The 19,061-nt window shown below is 31.9% G+C and overlaps 2 protein-coding genes across 2 annotated transcripts; one reads left to right on the forward strand and one right to left on the reverse strand.

The window, feature by feature from the left end:
- The first annotated feature begins 6,991 nt into the window (after window positions 1-6,991).
- Window positions 6,992-8,816, forward strand: LOC115973300. The gene has a single exon (XM_031093554.1). It carries the CDS (start codon window positions 7,284-7,286, stop codon window positions 8,598-8,600), a length of 1,317 nt encoding a protein of 438 aa, XP_030949414.1. The 5' UTR covers window positions 6,992-7,283; the 3' UTR covers window positions 8,601-8,816.
- Window positions 8,817-15,444: 6,628 nt separating this feature from the next.
- LOC115973299 (late embryogenesis abundant protein Lea5-like) lies at window positions 15,445-17,687 on the reverse strand. The gene is made up of 2 exons (XM_031093553.1): window positions 17,363-17,687; window positions 15,445-15,932 (listed from the first exon to the last, which is right to left on the reverse strand). The coding sequence occupies exons 1-2, from the start codon at window positions 17,434-17,436 to the stop codon at window positions 15,677-15,679; spliced, it is 330 nt and encodes a 109-aa protein (XP_030949413.1). The 5' UTR covers window positions 17,437-17,687; the 3' UTR covers window positions 15,445-15,676.
- Between the last annotated feature and the right edge of the window lie 1,374 nt (window positions 17,688-19,061).

Here is a 19,061-nt window from a genome sequence, read left to right on the forward strand (position 1 = left end):
AAGAAATTAATAAATAAAACACTAACTTTGAATTACCATTGATGCAAATAAATATTTTCAATATTATTCAAAGAAGCAGATCTAGCTAGTTGAGAGCTGGTTTGTACTTTGTAAGGCTTATTCTCACTTGTTCATGCAAATAATAAAATATAAACCATTTTAAAATAATACTACTAATAATTAAATAGCATTTATAGCTTGGTAGTGTTATTGTCTCCAAAAGTATGAATGGTCCCCTCCCATAAAGTCTCGAGGTAACACCAAACTTTTTGTCTTCATATACTAAACTAAGCATCATGATTACCTAAAACATTAGTTTTAATCCTAAGCAAATTAAGAATGAGTAAAACCATAATGTTCTGATAATTAAGATAGATCCAAGCATGGTACAACTAAAAATTCAAGATTTTTTAGTTGGTCAAAAGAAAGAAAAATTTAAGATTTTAGTCAGGACTGTTCATGAACTATGAAATGCATGCATGTGTATCTGAATTGGATTGCACAAAGAATCCATATTTGAAATCAACTTATACATGCGGCGCAAGATTATTAATAAATTAGGAGATGAAACTGAGTTTCTATAGGATCTGATATTTTGATTACAGTTTTCATTGGTATTAATATACTCATTTATTTTATTTTATTTTTACAATTCGATTGTTGGGAATAAAGAAATTTGAACTTTAGATGTCTTCAATTGAAATACCAAAAAGTATAATCGAATTACAAGAGTACCCTTGGTCTTTTAAAATTTGTAAACAAGTTTGTGTATTAACGTTGGTAAACTATTGATTTAGATTAGAGCTCTTTGTTGGTCATGATGCCAAAAAAACATAATAGTTAAGCTTCTTATACTTTTAAGAATGATAGAATTACATATGCAAACAGGAAAAAAGATTTTATTTAAACATAATTGGAAGAGACTCTTCCAACTCATTAAACAACTGTTCATAAGCCTATAAAGCGTATTTTAATCACATGATTTATTAAATTATCTAAAGAATTATACATGAATGTTGATTTGAATCTTCACCTAATAAGTTGGAGGAACTATATTCCAAACAAACTGAGTCCTTTGAATAGCTGTTAGCAAATGAGACTAATATTAATTAATTAATTTATTTACAACATTTTAAAATTCCTAAGTAAAAAAATATATAAAAAATCTCAAAAATGCAATATTCCTCAATAACAATATATTATCATGTTATTATAATCTCATCACTAAGTTTAGGCACACAACATTTTTTCACAATTATTTGTTGTGGTTAGTACACAATAAAATAGGTGTCAATAATTTTAAAATACTATCGTGGGAGTCTAGTTTCACGACCATAACAACTCCTCTTACTAGTATTCAGTTTTCAAATAATATTGTTTAATATCATTTTTGTAAATATGTTGAAAACTATGGGGATTAGACAAAACATAAATTGATTTCTCTCTCCTCAAATAAAAAAATATTAAATTGTATTATGTTTATCGGCTTTTTAAAAATAAAACACACACATATACCAAACACACAATTATATTTTTTCACACACTGAAATATATTATTTGAAATATAGTACTAAACACATTTTTTGGTTTATAAATACTGTAAGCATGTGTTTTTATACTATTTTTTAAACCACAGTTTTTATATCATTTTATACAACGATACTAAAAATCTCCAACCAATCGGCTTCTCTCTTACCACCGGTTCCATTTAACATCCCAAGATAGCAGTGTAATCAGTTTGAACTTTGGACGATAGATTGAGCCGGAACAAGTCTTATTCACCCTTACACATTACTCTATTCTAATAGTCGTCAAAACAGTGAAATGAAATTATATTTTATACAGGCAGTAGTTTGTTTCTTTTCGTTTGTTTGTTTGTTTTTATTATTACCATTATTATTATTGTTGTTGTTATTATTATCAAGTTAATGGTGAATGCTAGGTATAGACCTTTACGTGCATCGAGAATTAATTTGGAAGCAGCTCTCATGGTTAAGATTTTTCATTTCTCCTTGATGTCATCTATAATTCTATACAGTAGTGTGGGATCTAAGCTAGCACTTCACAATTAATACTTTGGCACGGGTGACCCGTTGATTTGTTCACATCACAAAGATGAACGATGGATGACCATTCAATAAGGCCTAGTTTTAAACTTTAATAAATGATCAATGACTAAACTGTACCATATATAAATATAGGAGAAAAGAGACGACGAATTAAGGGGGCCACTAAATTAAACTCTTGCATGCATGGATGTACCCTGTACCTTGTATGTGATCTGGGACCTGAAAAAGAACAAGAACAAAGAAACAGCACGTAGCGGCTAGACCTAGTTCTTGTATTAAATTAACAACGAAAAAGTCCCATTTACCATAATGAACTTTGTCTTCATGGGGTCTCATACATTTGCTTTGCATAGGACAAATACAGTGACACCCCCCCCCCCCATGTGCATTTTTATCCAACGGTACCCATTAACAGGATCATAGTATTAATTAACAGGATCATAGTATTAAAAAAAAAGTTGATAAATTAAACCAATACAAATGCAAAACTTTTTTCAGCAATTATCAGGTACGTAAGCCTATTGCAAGTCAAGAAAGGAAATTATTAGAGATAAGGCTCTTTTAAGAGTCTTCATTACTTGGGCAATGAGATATTCAGACGTCTTCCATTACTCTATTTTCTGTACTTCCTTGTGGACATCAATTCTTGCATTGTCAATGTCAATTTCATCTTGTTTGTCCCTTTGCTGGCATGGGACCTCACCTCACCTTGTATTGAACTAGTCTAAGAGCCACTAATTTTGTGATTTAAGATTTTGGTAATTACATACTTTGACTCAAACGTGTGGGTTTTGAAGGACTAAAAACATGTTAGTTCGTTTGATGACCAAATGACATTTTCGTGTTTATAATTGAGATTTGTAGGATTTGAATCTACAAGAAGAGTCTGGAATCCACTAAAAACATAAGAGGAAATCAAAATTCTAATTTTTTTTTATTATTAATTAAAAAATTTAAATTGATTTGGAGGCTACAATGCTCTTAAATAGGTAAAAGAACTCTTAAGACTACTAACCACATTCTTAATGTGATTAGAAAACATCTAAAAACCTTAATTCTTGTTAGGAATGAAATTAGGCTATAAAATAGAAAAAAAAAATTAGCAAACAAATGCAAAATTGAGAAAATTACGAAATCAAATCTAGTATATTGTTTCTAATTTAAAAGTTATAATAGAAAAGATATTATTCTGATTTTTAATTTAAAAGTTATAATAAGATGAAAAATTACTATAAATGGAAAATAACAATTAACCATGGGTCTAAACAAAAAAATTTGCCCCCCAAAAAGGGCTTAGGTCGTAGTTAAAGGTGGCACTTAGATTAGAATAATGCTAGAGATACAAATCATTTTATACAAAATTTTACAAATTGCTGATGTGATAAGTGATTATTGGTAAATAAAAAAGTGATATTAATGGTAGGTCTAGATGAAAACCAATAAAAAGTTGGTCATATCAGCAGTTTGTAAGAATGTAGTAAAATAGTTTGTGATTGTAACATTATTCTTTTGATTAATGCAAGTTTTCACACAACTTAGTCATTATTTTTGATAATTTTTACTAGTACTTTCCTACTTAGTACATGTCAATTTCTAACGATCTCCTTGTCCAAAAATCATTTTTATTGTCCGTTCTTTATCACTAATTTTCTTAACCAAGTGATATGGATGGATATGAGTTTGATATTTGATGCATCCACCTATTTTCTTTATTTACTTAAAAAAAAAAAAAAAAGTGATATTGGGACTCTCATTAAGAGCATTCTCATCAAATGTTTCAAATGCTATTTTTTAACATCTAATTTTAGAAAAGCACACTACATTAAAAGTGCTATATGCTATAAATTTTGACATTCAGCTATAGTGGGCTGTTATCTCTAGTTGCCCACTGTAGTAAGATGTTAAAAAATAAATATTTGTTTAATCAAACAGGCACATGGTAGTTAATTGAAAACATAAAGAAAGAATAAAAAAAGATTATTTAAATGAAGTGATAAAATAATAGAACTTTTGATATTGGTGTATTATAAAATGAGTTGTTAAAATGAATAAAGTAACTTTTTGAAATGCTAAATGCTATATTTTATAGCATTTTTTATGAGAATGCTCTAAATAGCTTGTGGATGTTGTGCGCCATTACGGTGATACATCCTGGCATTTATCATTTTGATCAAAACGTTAATCATGTCAACAAATTTTGGGAAGCTCTATCAAATATTTGATTCGCTTTCAAGCTTTTAATATGTTTCCATACCAAGCCCAATTTGTTTATTAATGTATTATTTATTTATTTATTTTTTTAAAGTAGATGCCCAAAAAAAAAAAAAAAAAGTAGAAATGGTATATAACTATATATATGTTCGATATATGTTGGCACTATTTTAATGATTTGGTATATTTAAAAGAAAAAAAAATTAGTCGTCTCTACCTTGAACCAGAAAGGAAAGTTTTGGATCCTTATCCATCTCCACTGTGCTACTCTCTGAGCGACTGAGCCTGAGCCTGACGGTAATGTAGCTTTAGAGCTTTCGTTTTAGAATTAGCTATCCTTTTTTGTGTTTATTAGAACATCACAGTAGTAGCGCTAAAAATTTAGTTTTTTAATTCCATCAAAAATTACTTTATCTATTTTACTTATACACATGTTATAGCAGTAGATCTATTTTAGCTTTCAACATAATAAAATAATATAAATATCACAATAAAATAATATATCTACTACAATAAACAACAATCACAACCATCCGCAACCGCTACCACCACCGCCATCGACTCTTCCACTGTCACCGCAATCACTACCGCCATCGCCGCCACCGACTCTTCCACCGCTGCCAACTCTTCTGCTGCTACCACATGATAGAATAATATATTCTCTACAATAAACAACAATCACAACCACTACCACTACCATTGTCACTACCACCACCGCCACCACCACCATCAAAAAAATTATTTTTTTCTCACCAATATAGTAATAACTATCACTTAAAATTTATTATAAAAGTATTGTGGTAACATTTCTTAATTTTAATTTTTTATTATTCTTTATTTTATTTTTCCTATTATTTTCATCCAAATACACGTTTCTTTTTTCTTTTTTCTTTTTTTCTTTTTAACTCTTTGTTTTTCTCCTCCACACACGTACTCCTCTTTATCTTCACTCTATCTTCACTTGCATTTTTATTTTTCTACTTCAACTTTGTCTTTCTTTCTCTTTCACTCTAACTTCACCGCCGCCCCCACAACAGCCACATCGGAAAACATAAGCCCACTGCCACAAACACAAACACAAGCCCACTGCCCACAACAGATCGGAAAACACAAACACAAACCCACATCGGCACTGGGCATGAGATAGCAGAGAGAGGGTGGAGCTTGGAGGTTCAGCCTTTGAGGTGGAGATCTAGAGAGAGAAAATGCAAGATAGAGACCCACGTCGGCGCTGGGCATGAGATAGCAAAGAGAGAGGGGGTGGAGTTGTGGAGAATGTCGATGCTGGGCTGGGGCTTCGGTTGGCGTTAGGTAGGGGCTTGTGTTTGTGTAGAGAGGCACGGGCAGCAGAGAGTAGATGAGGGAGAAAAAAAATGAGAAGGAAAGAGGAAGAAAGAAGAGAAGCCGGAGAGAGAGTGAAAAAGAAAGAAAGAGAAAATATTTTTTTAATGGAAGAGGAGAGAGAAATTCAATAAAATAATATATTTTTTTTAGCTCTCATGAATAGTGCATATCTATAGATAAATGTGCACTGTAGCAATGGAGCTAAAAATTATAGATTTAACTACACTGCTGTGAGTATGATTTTGGGATTTGAGGAGCTAAAATATAGTATTATAGCTTAAATATAGTATTATAGCATTATACATTTACTGCTGCAAATGCTCTTATTATGTACTTATTTAGTAGAAAGGGGAAAAAAACAAAAAAAGAAAAAAGAAAAAAAGAAGAAAAGATTACGTATAAAATTTATTTGATGAGTTTTTCAAAAGTACAGACAAGAAAGCTACAAATACACGTGAATTTTTATAAAATTTATTTTTTGGTAATGAATTTTTAGCAAAAATACCTTATAAAAAAAAAAAAAATCTTAGCATGAAAATTGTTTTTGTTAGGGCCAATTTCTATTTTTTATTTTTTATTTTTTTATAACTTATTGAATTGTATGTTCTCTACGCTTTTAATATACATGTGAAATTTTATGTCAATCGGATATTATTTATTATATGCTCTATAAATTTATATTTTATTTATAATTTTAAACTAAAAAAACTTGTAATTTAAACAATTCATTAGTAACATAACCATTAATTTTTAATTTTTTAGAAATTTGGTAAGCATGAAGAATATAAGAAAAAAATGTAATTTAATAATGGATTTGTCAAAATTCACCTTCAATAAAAAATATTCAGTAAAATTATAGTTTTAAGTTACAACTAATTTTATAACTAAACTTTATTTATTATATATATATATATATATATATAATATGATAAATGAAGTTTAATTTGATATAAAATATCTTTTCGTCATTATCATGAGAGGTGATAATTACCTTTAAACTTGAATTTTTTTATATTTATTTGATAGAAAATACAGATCAACGAAAAAACTATTTTTTGTGATCAATGTAATACAAATCCGATTGAAATTTTCTATTATTCTAAAACTTTTTTTTTTCTAATTTTGTGATCAATGTAAAACAAATCCAATTTGATAGCAAAATATTATCCCTTCTAAAACTTTTTTTTTTACGAAGGAAAAAAGAAAAAAAGAAACTGTACAAACGTAGAGAGTCTTGGAAGTGTATTTGAGGGACAGTCTTTTGTAGATTCTTGTGTCCGGGCTAGTGCAATAGAGAGATAGAGTTCTGAAAATAGTTTATAGTGTCTTGCTTGTCTTTTTCACACTTTTTAATATCTTGGTAAGTCAGTCTTCCACGTGCTCCTGGGGACTCTCTCCCACATTGTCCTCTCTCTTCCCTCTCCACACCCTTACTTCAATGCAGCAATAAGCTAATATATAATTATATTTTTATTTTTTTGTTCACTCAATTACACTCTCTGACTATCTATGCCCCTTTTCTTTGTTTGTATCTCTATCCTCTCTGAAAAGCAAAATTGCAAAAAGGCATTCAAGGTATGAAAAAAGAGTAACAGCAACAAGAAAGAAAACTAGATCATTGGAATCAAACAACATTTCCCCAGAAGCCAAAAGAAGATTATGATGGAAGGAATCAAAGGAATAGTAGTACCTGGTGGTGGTGGTGGTGGAAGAGTTGGTGTGGGTGAAGAAGACATGGGAGATGGAATGCAATGCAGTGACCATCCATACAGAAACAACCCAGGTGGGATCTGTGCCTTTTGTCTTCAAGAAAAGCTTGGCAAGCTTGTATCTTCATCTTTTCCATTACCTATTCGTGGCTCTTCCTCTTCTTCTTCATCTCCTTCTTTTAGATCTGATATTGGTAATGCTGGTGCTTGTGTTGGTGCTGGTTCTTCTTCTTCACTCTCAATCCGACCGTCATCATCAACAAGAGGAGTCAATGATGGTGGCAACAAAGATAGTCATTTTCATCATCATGAGTATTACAATACTAGGCGGGCCAGGATCCCTTTTCTTTTGGCTAAGAAGAAGAAGAAAGTTACATCAGATCGTGGTGGTGCAGCACCTGCGGATATTGTTTTCAAGCGAAGCAAGTCCACTGCAACTCCTAGGAGAAGAAACCAGTTCTTGAATGCTGAGGATGGTGATGAAGACTTTAGCCCAAGAAAAAGAGGTGGCTTTTGGTCATTTCTCTACTTTTCTACTTCTTCTTCATCAAAGCCTAGTGGTTCCAGGACAACGGACAGAAGCTTCAGAGACGACAATAGCAACAGCAACAGCAACAGCAACTCAAGGATATCAACTTTGACAACAGGGCCAACAACAAATGGTTCTAACAATAAGCAGAAAGAGAAGTGCCATCTTGGGTCTTCTTCTTTGGGAAAGAAAAGTGACATTGTGGAAGATGATGAAAGTCCTAATAGCCAAGCCACTGCTTCAGCCTCTTCCTTTGAGCGTAAAGTTTCAAGATCCAGATCTGTTGGGTGTGGAAGTAGGAGCTTCTCTGGTGACTTCTTTGAGAGAATCTCAACTGGGTTTGGAGACTGCACTCTAAGAAGAGTGGAGTCTCAGCGAGAGGGCAAGCCCAAGTCAACCTCTTCAGCTGTGCACATGAAAGAGAGAGTCAAGTGTGGTGGACTGTTTGGTGGGTTTATGATAACTTCTTCATCTTCATCCTCATCTTCCTCTTCTTATTGGGATCATATGAATAATAATAATGGGAAGTCAGCAGTGGGTGCAGGAGGGAGCACTAGTGCTAGTAGTCTTGTTCATGGTCGAAGTAAGAGCTGGGGTTGGGCATTTGCTAGTCCAATGAGAGCTTTCAGCAAGCCTATCTCTAAAGATGGGAAAAGGGATATTATCAGACAAGCTTCAGATAAGAACACCAACCCAAACTTGGCTGCAATTCCTTCCTTATTGGCTGTGAGAGGCTAGAGAAAATTAGTTTGTGCCTTTTATTGATTAATACAACATTACGTACATGTTAATTACTTTGTCTATTTCTCTATCTCCATGTTTATCTTTATTGGTGTCAATTCCATTAGTAATGTAACACTTTTTGTTTCTAATCTTCTTTTGGTTCCATTTTCAAATTATTTTCGTTTGCAATGGATTGCTTAGAAAAGGAGAAGAAATGCTACCTATTCACTATGTCTTTTGTTGGAATTTTGAGTTGGAACCTGTTCTCTTTATCTTGTTAATTAATTTTGTAATTTGTAAATGTTTTTATTTTTATTTTATTTTTTATTATTGGATAAGGGATACCTTCATGTTATGGTAGAGATATGTATATTTTTAATTTGATGAGAGACAATGAATTGACTTTTATATTTCACTCTTCACATGTGCACACATGTTTATTGGTATTGAACACACACTGGAAGATCTAATTCTTTTCAATTGCTGCTGGCAATGTTAGTGACCCCCTATGCTATTTGACCAAAAAAGAGAGGCCCCTATGCTATTTGATTTTGGAACAGCAGTGTGCGATTAAAAGTACATTTCTTTTATGTTCTTACTTCATATTTTGATGAAAAAAAACACTAAATTTTCCAGTAGGGTAAAGATGTTCCAGAGGTCATTCAATAAATTGAACAATGAAGACCCAATGTAGTCTACTGTAGACAGCTAACATTTCTATCATCTATGTCCCTGCAGCTTGAACAGGTTTAGAACTGTATGATAGTTTTTTTTTGGAGAGTAGAACTGTATGATAGTTATTCTCCAGCTACTTGTAGGACAAGAAGTTGGTCTTTATGTTATGACATTGACGAGTCCTTAGGGATCTCTAGTTCCCTGTATCTTCCATTTCAGGGAGATTAGTTGCCCCCACTCTATAATCACTAGGTATTTGTACTCCATTAATAAATTGTTATTTACTTGGTAAAAAATTAAGTAAAAAACTAGGTACTTTGTAAAGAAACAAATATATTTGAAATTATCAATATATCCTTTCAAGTAATTCAACAAATCCTTAAGAATACCAATGATAAAAGGATATTACTGGTAAAACCTTTGGGATAGGGGTACTGGGTCTTGGTTCGAGATAGGTTGTGATGCCCAATTTGATTGATTGTGTGATGTGTGGGTATGTGATAAGTCCTATATCGGGTATTTACTGGGTTGAACTAGGTTTTATTAATAACTGTAAGGAGCCTCAATTGTGACTAGTCCTTTTGATGTATAACGCAGACGTGGCTAGTGCTTTTCCTTAAGTCGTTACACTACTTTTGATGAATGTTTGAGGTAGGTCTTGGGTTTGAGTTTTGAACATATTGGGAAACGGCATGAGCATGATGCTAGTTCAGTTCAAGTATTATTTGCTTTTGACCTTCTAAAATCAGAACTAGAACTGTTATGATTACGTCCAAGTAAGGTGTCTCTTAAAAGAAAGAATCAACTATATCTTTTCTACACAACACAAAATTTGATGTATTTTCTATTCTCCTTTCCTGAATTCATATTTATAAGGCATGCTATATCCCAAAAGTACATGAACTTTGTTGCTTTATCCAAGTGAGTGATTCCCAACAGAAACTTTTTTTATTTTTTATTTTTTATATTATGTATCTTTTTTATTTTGGTAATATTATGTATTCTTTTAAATTTTTTTGTTATCCAATTTTAATGATATTATTGAAATATTTTCCTTAACTTACAAATATGTTATAATTAAGCTGTGTATCGTATTGTTTAAGAGAAGGAAATTATTTATTTTTAGACTTCATTTAATTCTGGAAATTTGGGTAGTCCTGTGAATTAAAGAGTTGGGTATATTTAGTTTCATAAAATCCAAAAAAATAAAAAAGTTGAAAGGAAAAGCTGAACACTTTTAAAATAGGAAATCCTTCTCTTTTGGATCGTAAGTAGGAAAAGTCATAAGGAGTCATTATTGTGACACAAACTCTTCGATGAGGTACACAGTTACTAAAAGACAGGAGAAAGGTGTTTAGCCGAATACTGTTATTGGCTTAGAACATTATTATGTTTTATATGTTCTGTGGACCACCGGACTTAGTTAGATTTTCCTATACCCACAGGAATTTTGTAAAAGTGAATGAACTCGGTTAGAACTTAGAATCTTTGAGAGGTGCAAAACATTCAAATGATGAAATTCATGTCAGATTAAACTGTTCAATATATAATTTGAACTCTCTCTTTGTGTAATTTACATGGGGAAATGGAAATCCATGGCTGAAAGCTACCATTTATTACCATAACGCAGAGTACATATTTTACAATTTATTGCAATTATTTACAAGGTTCTTCAAGGATGGTCAAGGAAAATTTCCCTTTTGTAGTCCACTGAAGTCTGATGGCAACAACACAGAGTGATTGTTGGGGTGCACATGTTGCTAAAGAAATGAAAATAGCCAACTTGATCTAAGATGGGGACTCAAACCTGTGCATGAATGGCTTAGTCAAAAGGCAACCCGGCCCTGATTGGGATATAATCTATCTGTTTGAAAATATCAAATCTATTAGTCTGTACCTTTAATTGTTGCTCGTTTGTTGGGATCAACAGAGAAGGAAATGCAAGTATGTAACAACTCACATTTTGATCATACGGTCTCTTTGAAGTTGAACCAAGTCAGTCGATGTTTTGCCTTCTTCATTCTTTCCTTCCATTAAGGCCATGTTAAGCGCAAATGGAGGATGATTGTACCTTTTGATTGTTTGGAACAAAATCTTGTCTCTTACACTATGTTTGGTTGGGGTGAAAAGGAAGAGGATGAAAAATGAGGAGAGGAAAACCTAGGAAATGCAAAATGTAATTTTCCATAGTCTGGTTGGAGTGAAAAGGGAGAGGAAGATTATCAAAAAGAAAAGGGAGAGGAAAAAAAAATGGTGGATGTAATTTTCCACCCAGGCAGCCAGGCCCACCATTTTTCCCCCTTCCAAATTGGGGATAAAATAGGAGAAAAAATGGCCATGAAAAGGAAAGTACAAAATTACCCCTAATTTTCTTTCTTTCTATTTTTAATAATAAGGACATAATAGTAATTTAATTTTTGTCTTTCCATTTTTTATCATTTCTACCAAGTATATAGGGTAAAAAACATAAATATTTTATATCTTCTCACTTTTTCATTCACCCAACCAAACGAAGTCTCAAGAAAAAAAAAAAAAAAAAAAACCATTTTGCAAATTAACTTGCAATTTCATTTCTTTTATTTTTTATTTATTTAAAAATGTAAAATGTTCTTGTATAAAAAAGGGTTCAGTCAATCCAACACATAGCGCAACCAAATGAGAGGGCATGTTGGTTGCATGACTTCAAATAACATATTAAGTTATTTTTATTTATTTATTAGAACACATCAAGTTATTACCATAATTCATAATTGTGTAGCCCAATATCCTTAAAACATAAAAGTATATAATTTTGAATGTGCATAACATAGTTTTGTACCAATTTTATTAGTTATCCTGATTTTGTAATATCATAGACTACTGTAGTTAAGGGTTGACATACTAAAATGGATGTGTTTTTTTATACATACCTTTTTGTTGGGTTTCTTGTAATTACAAAAGTACAAATCAGTGAGCTTAAGATGTAATTGTTTAATTCAGCCAAAAAAAAAAAAAAGATGTAATTGTTTAGGTTTTCTATTGTGTACGGCAACCATAAGGCAAATCACATTAATATCTCTCTCTCTCATTTATTTATTTATTTCCTTTTTATTTTAACACCTGTATACATGTTCCTAAGCGTGTCTGAGTTTTTGAGTTCCCTTGTCCTCTCTCCTGTTATGTATAATTTCTCATTTCTTACTCATGCTTTGCTAAATTTAATCAACTAGGGATCACACGAATTCATGGAGTTTTAGTATATTAAAGCTATATTTATCCATAATGACGACAAAGGACAAGAACATGTCTACTCTTTATATTTCTCAAAGGCCAGTTGTCAAGAACATGCCTAAGGTGTGAAGAAAGGAATAGAGGTACGAAAAACAAGTAACAAGAACATGAAGACATATGATGAACATCGACTATATGTTGTCACTTTCTATTTAGTATTCACTAGAAAATACATATGATAAACTTGACAACACTATACCAGTGGTTGTTCGTGTTCACACTTCACATATGACTAATAATAAATACACAAAGCCGACATTGTTATGGGGAGCCCATCAAATGGATCACTCTCCCTTATATGCAAATTTCTTTAGGTATAAATCACATCAACATGCAATAAGTCTCATCTCGTATCAACTACGATGCTTTTAATAATTCCTCCGATATTTGATTGTATGAACATAGGAACAAAGCCATCACTACCCTTACTATGTTATGTCACAAAATCTTTACAAGTAGATCAATTAATTCAAGCACTAATTGGGGCGAACTATTGTGAGAAAGTGAAATTAGAGAGGTTAATGCATTACTGGCATGATGAGGCACCTAATAGAAAATGACATAATTATCTCCCTTCAAAAAAAGAAAAGAAAAAAGATTAACATGTCTGTGTTGAAAACATTTTGTTAAAAATACTAATAGATAAAAGTTTAATAAAATAAGTAAGAGACTCATATGAATGTAATTTTTAATCGCCATAAGTTTTCTGTTTTGGTTTGCATTATTTGACTTTAATTTACCTCAACAAGGTATGAGATGTCTTATTTTTAGGTAAGGGTCTAAAAGAACATATATGTAGTCAATGCCACAACTTACAAGTATCACATAACCCTACTACCCTATCGCTTGTGTTGACATGGGTTCATGTGAGGTCTTGGTTAAGAAGTGAGTCTTTAAATATTGGCCTTGAAAACTTAGTCCCACCACAATACAATCCCTCTAAAACATAGCCCCTTTTTATAATTTAATAATTCTTGTTAATGTAAAGCTACTACTCAGGCCAAACAAGCACAATGCGAGGCCCCAGAATCAGCATTTTGGTGAAACAAAATATAGGCAACCTTCATTGTGAACTGTGAAGCAAAGCCAAGGATGTTTATGTATATGCAAGCCGGCTTGGGCCACTAGTTATAGTACCCTCGTTAAGTGGGTCAAAAGTGGCCCCCAAGTGGAGGTGCCTCTCATATAAATATTATCCAATGTCTCATCCTTGAGGGCTGAGGCCACTAGTTACTCCGCTTTTTAATTTTTGCTTAGCTATTTTGATTGTACAAGAGAAGAATACCTCTTCTACCCTGTGCGTGTGCCTAAGCCGCTCCTTTTAAGTGTACTGGTTTATGAATTATTTTTAGAAATATTTTATTAAAAAAATAAAAAATAATAAATATTATTGGCCGCTTTTTATATTTTTAAAGTGGTGTCAAAACTTTCCTATTATGATTCATTAATATTTATCTTAAGAAAATATGTTAACATAACCCATAAATTAATAATGACTATATCTTTATTAATGTAGGATTTCAAATTTGATTGATACACTGGCTCCTTATCTACTGCATAAAACTCCCTTATCTTTTCATTAAAATTTGCCAACTCATTAATCATTCATTTATTAAAATGCTCCAACACTAATTAGTAATTTAGGCATATCTATTTTTTCAATTTATATATTTATTTTTAGAGAAATGATATGTTTATAATATTTTTACAACAAATTCTAAGGGGCAGATTGTTATTGTTAGGGTAAAAAAGTAGTCTTAGTGTTAGTTTCAAATTTGAACCAATAATAACTAACCACTTATGATTTATTGTAAAAATATTATAGATGTAACATCTCTAATTTTTATGATCAATAACACTTATTTATTTATTTACTAACTCTATTGTTCAACTGGTGAGTGGAGACCTATTGGCTCAACTACTGACCTAGAGACCAAAATTTTAGAATAAGTTGTCTTGTTAAAAAAAAAAAAAAAAACCCCTCCACCACGTCTTCGAGTTACTTATTTTTTGTTTGATGAACAAATAAATTAGAGTGGCAAACTTTTACTTTGAAAGTACTAGTGGTTTCCAGGTTATTATTATTTTTTTAATACAAATAAAAAAAAATACTCAAATTAAAAAAATGAAATAATACATAAATTCATAAGTTTTAAAAAATCCAAGACGAATTTTGGTTAGATGTATAAATGAGAGAGAGAGAGAGGGAGAGAGAGAGAGAGAGAGATACATTGAATGGTTGTATCATTATTGTGGTCAAAGTGATCAGATGATTGATTGATTGATTATTGATCCAAAGAGAGAGGTAGAAGAAGGTTGATTTGAGGCTGAAAACAATGACTGATTTAATCCAAGTAACTTTTCTTTTGCTGAATGATTTAATCGAAGTAACTTGGTCAACATTTTCGATTGTGCAAGATCTTTCCCTTTCCTTTTCAATTATATTAGTCATCATATATAGAAAATTGTATCACAACGATGTTATATATGATCGAGTCACCGAAGTGTTTTGATCGTGTCCAAAATAAAATCATTTCGAGATATCACAAGAGCATATTTTAAGTTAGAAGTGTGATACAGTCGTATTGGACACAAACATGGAAAAATTTGTGTGGACATGAACACACTGAAATTTTGTTAAATCCATGCTTTTTAGACTGAAAAAAAAAAAAAAGTATGGATCAAGAAAATGTTGAAACTAGTGACATGATTTGATCTCTTAGATAAACTGATAGTGTTAACATAAACTTTTAACTATTTTTGGGATTTTATCACGTTTGATTATAAAATTCAAGATGTTCATATGGTTGAGATAAAGGGGTATGTAACTAAGAATTGCATATTTGCTCCTCAAAAAAAGAAAAAAGAAAAAAGAATTGCATATTTGTTGATATACTCACAAAGCATAAAAAAATAAAATAAAAGACGAGGAACATCATCATTATTATTACATAAACAGTAACTGGTTTACTTCTCCATGTAAATAACTGAAACGACGGTACGTACTAGATAGTCACTCATTGCCATAGATAATTCAACAAAGGTGCAATACCACAAACAGAGTCAGAAATGGTTCCACAATAAGTCCAAAGGGCAGCACAGAATCCTCTGATAAAACCACATGTGGTCAGTGACCTCCATGGCTTTTAGTGTGCTCTCACCTTGTGGTTCAACAGCAGATTTCGAAGCTCGACTGCATCAATTTCCGCTGCATGATTAATGGGCCTGTAGTAACCAGTAACTGGGTCTGGGGCCCATGCTGAAGAGGCCCCACAATCTTCTTTCATCGAAGCCCTCTCTTCTATTTTACTCATCAGGATTCTACTCTTACTACTACTAGACCCTCCTCCATTAGCTAAGCTTGCCGACACTGAGGCATGTGATGCAGCCGCATAACCCCGCCTGTCCACACCCATCAAGACATAAATCATCATTACAAGCTAAACAATTATTTATTCTATCTATTAATAATTGCGTTGATGAAAATTTACTTATTAATAATGAAATATAATATGATAATGCTTTATGTAAAGAGTACTCTAATTCTGAAGATGATGGGTTGGCCATATTGTTTTTTGTTTTTTGTCTCTTGGACTAAGTGAACAATACTAAAATGTTGATTAGTATTAGACTATAATATTGCGTATGCTTAAAGGGAGCAACTCCGGTGTGATAGTTACATTAGAGACGGGGATTTGAATTTGGATGTTTACATTGAAAACATGAAGAAGAGTCAATTAACCTACGAGTGATCTGCGTCTTTAAGACAAAAATTATAGGCTATATCGGTTAGTAAGTTGGCAATGGGACTCCGATAGTAGTTTATAGTTTTCTCACTCCATTTGGATGTATTAATTCGCCACATAGTATGATTCAGCTTGGGTTTATCTAATTGGCTAATATATCTCTACTACTCCTATTTTGATAAAATCTCTTTACTCCAGCACCTAACTTAGCCATACTATGGACTTTGCCCTTCAAAAAGCGTGACAAAAATGGGACCAATCACGACAATTTTACTCGAGTACATATGGTAGCTTTTCAACTTAGCTCGATTAATTAAGTCTTAATAAAGAATTATAAGACTATTGGTTTATTTATAGGCTATAGTTTTCTAAAATCTTTTTATTTTTTTGGTTAAATAAAGACTGATTTCTTTTAATAAAAAAAAAGCTAATAAAATAATGTTTACCCAAATCCATTCTAAGTCGAGAAATTTATGCAGGAAACAATTATATAAATTAAATTCCTAAACTTACCCCATACCAACTAAAAAGAGAAGGCATTTGATTCGATTATCAGACTATGTGACAAAAGAAAAAAAAAAAAAAAAGATTATCAGACTATGTGACAAAAGAAAAAACTCGGTACTATTCATCTCCAGTTAGCAGTGGACTTATTATTCAGTTAAATTTGTTGTTTTGTTTGGGCAAAAACAGAAAGTCATATTTTGATTCGAAAAATGTCAAAATCAAATGTTGGGACGCTGCACTCGTGTCCCCTCAAATCATGGAGCTATTCCTCGAGACCCTGAGTCTCATTCAATGCAGGTTATTTAGATTAGATTTGTTTTCTTCAAAAAATCAAATCAAGGCCCAATCTGATATGATCAAACACAAAATAGCTAGAATCCTATCATCCACTGTACCTTTTTTTCTTTTATTTTAATGACAACAAATCAAAGTAAAAACAAAAAATCCCACTCCAAGTCCAATCAATGGCTAGTACTACGATATTATCAAACACAAAAATAACAAGGAAAAAAAAAATACACCGTATATTCATTTTTTAAACGAAAATAAAAAGTGGGTTTTGAACATTTTATAACTTACCGGTTGATAAAGAGAGAAAAACCATCTGCAATGGACTCAGCAAGAAGCTTAGCCTGAGTGAGAGAGCGAGCCATCTGATAATATTATTTGATCCAACAGCTATTAACAACTTATTTTGTTGGTGTTGCTGCTGTAGAAGAAGCTGTTTCTTCTTGGAAAAACTTTCCCAAGAAGAGAAAAGAGACTTCCACAGCAGCTTGTTCTGAAGCTCGCTCTCTTTGTTCTGTGTGGTGGCGTAAAGAAAAGCTATGGTTTTTGTGTTTATTTATATAGAAGGAAAAGTAGGGTGGCACTACTCGAGGTGATTAGTTGGCTTTTCTAGAAAGAAGTGAAAGTGCTTTCAAATTCAATGACTTTGTAAAGAAAAATAAGAGCGTGTCAAGGTCTTATCAAATGTTTTTCTATGGATCAGACACGTGGTTTTTGCATGTTGGACAAGTCACAAACCTGTTAAAGATTTTAGGTTAACCTAAATTTCCTGTGTACAAGGTCACAAAAAGGTGACACCCATTATACGTGTCTGTACGAAGATAATCTTATCTTCTTCTTCATTTTTATTATTATTTTTTCTTCCCCAAAGCTACAATCTTATCTTCCTCTTTTTTTTTTTTTTTATGCTGAATAACAATCTTATCTTCTTAATTGAACAATAATTAACTTTATGTGATTTACAGGTATCGGGGTTTGATTTTATTATGGCCTTGTATTTTTGCTTTGTCACCAGTCAATCAAGCTCAATCAAAGTTTGTTTTTTTTTTTTGGCTGGAAATCAAAGTTGTTTGTTAGCCATATAAACATGGCTTTTGAAATGATTTATTGACTGTTCATCTTTGTGAATAACGTGTCAAGTTACATTTAACTTTCGAGTTAAGTTCAAATTATGTGACTTTGGTAAGATATTTTTGGTAATATTGTTTGGGTTTTATGAAAATATGTATAGATAAAAAAAATGTATGAAAATACGTATTATGATGTTTAAACAACCGTTTTTGTTATTTAAACACTATAACCAAACGGGTCATTAATATTAACAATTGCATTTATCATTATAATCATTTTTTAAAAAGCTTATGACAATCAATTTTGAAGCTTTATTTGTTTGTACGCTACTTTTTAAAAATTTTTGGCGTTAATGTTGACTATGAGTATTGAGTTTAATCAACTTGGAAAATTGTAGGGTCATCTTGCAACTGTTTGAATCATGCACACACGAAGTAAAAGAATAAAGCATCATAATTTGAAAATTTTGAAGAGTTGTTAGGAAAATCTTCAAAGTAAATTATTTGTAGATTTGCAACTATATAAATTGGAGAACAAGAACGTGATGGCCCAAAAGCATCTACAAGATTATGATGGTTTTCAACTTTAAACATGGTTTGTATCTAGTGCATTTATACTGTACCGTACTGGACACAATCCCATATTGTGTTAATATTTGCTGTCAAAACTTGTGTGTATATATGTAAATTGCTAATTGTTAATTGCTCTCATATATAATATAGACACCATCAGTCATAAACCTTGCACGAAAGTTTTCATTGTGGATGCCATTCAACAACTCAGCAGAATAATAATAAATTGTGTAATTTTGGGACAAAACGATGTGATTAGATTGGAGGCATCGAGTAACGCAGTGTGGACGTGATCAAAATTAAGCATATGGGCGAGAGACAACATTGGGAACACTGGCACCGACCTT

The sequence above is a fragment of the Quercus lobata genome, unplaced genomic scaffold (assembly GCF_001633185.2).
Source record: "Quercus lobata isolate SW786 unplaced genomic scaffold, ValleyOak3.0 Primary Assembly Scq3eQI_2007, whole genome shotgun sequence".
NCBI classification, from domain to species: Eukaryota; Viridiplantae; Streptophyta; class Magnoliopsida; order Fagales; family Fagaceae; genus Quercus; species Quercus lobata.

Coding starts and splice junctions, on each gene's coding strand:
- LOC115973299 (XM_031093553.1), bottom strand. CDS start 17,436: ATGGCTCGCTCTCTCACTCAGGCTAAGCTTCTTGCTGAGTCCATTGCA. Junction 15,933..17,362: donor TTTTCTCTCTTTATCAACCG/GTAAGTTATAAA, acceptor GGGTGTGGACAG/GCGGGGTTATGCGGCTGCAT.
- LOC115973300 (XM_031093554.1), top strand. CDS start 7,284: ATGATGGAAGGAATCAAAGGAATAGTAGTACCTGGTGGTGGTGGTGGT.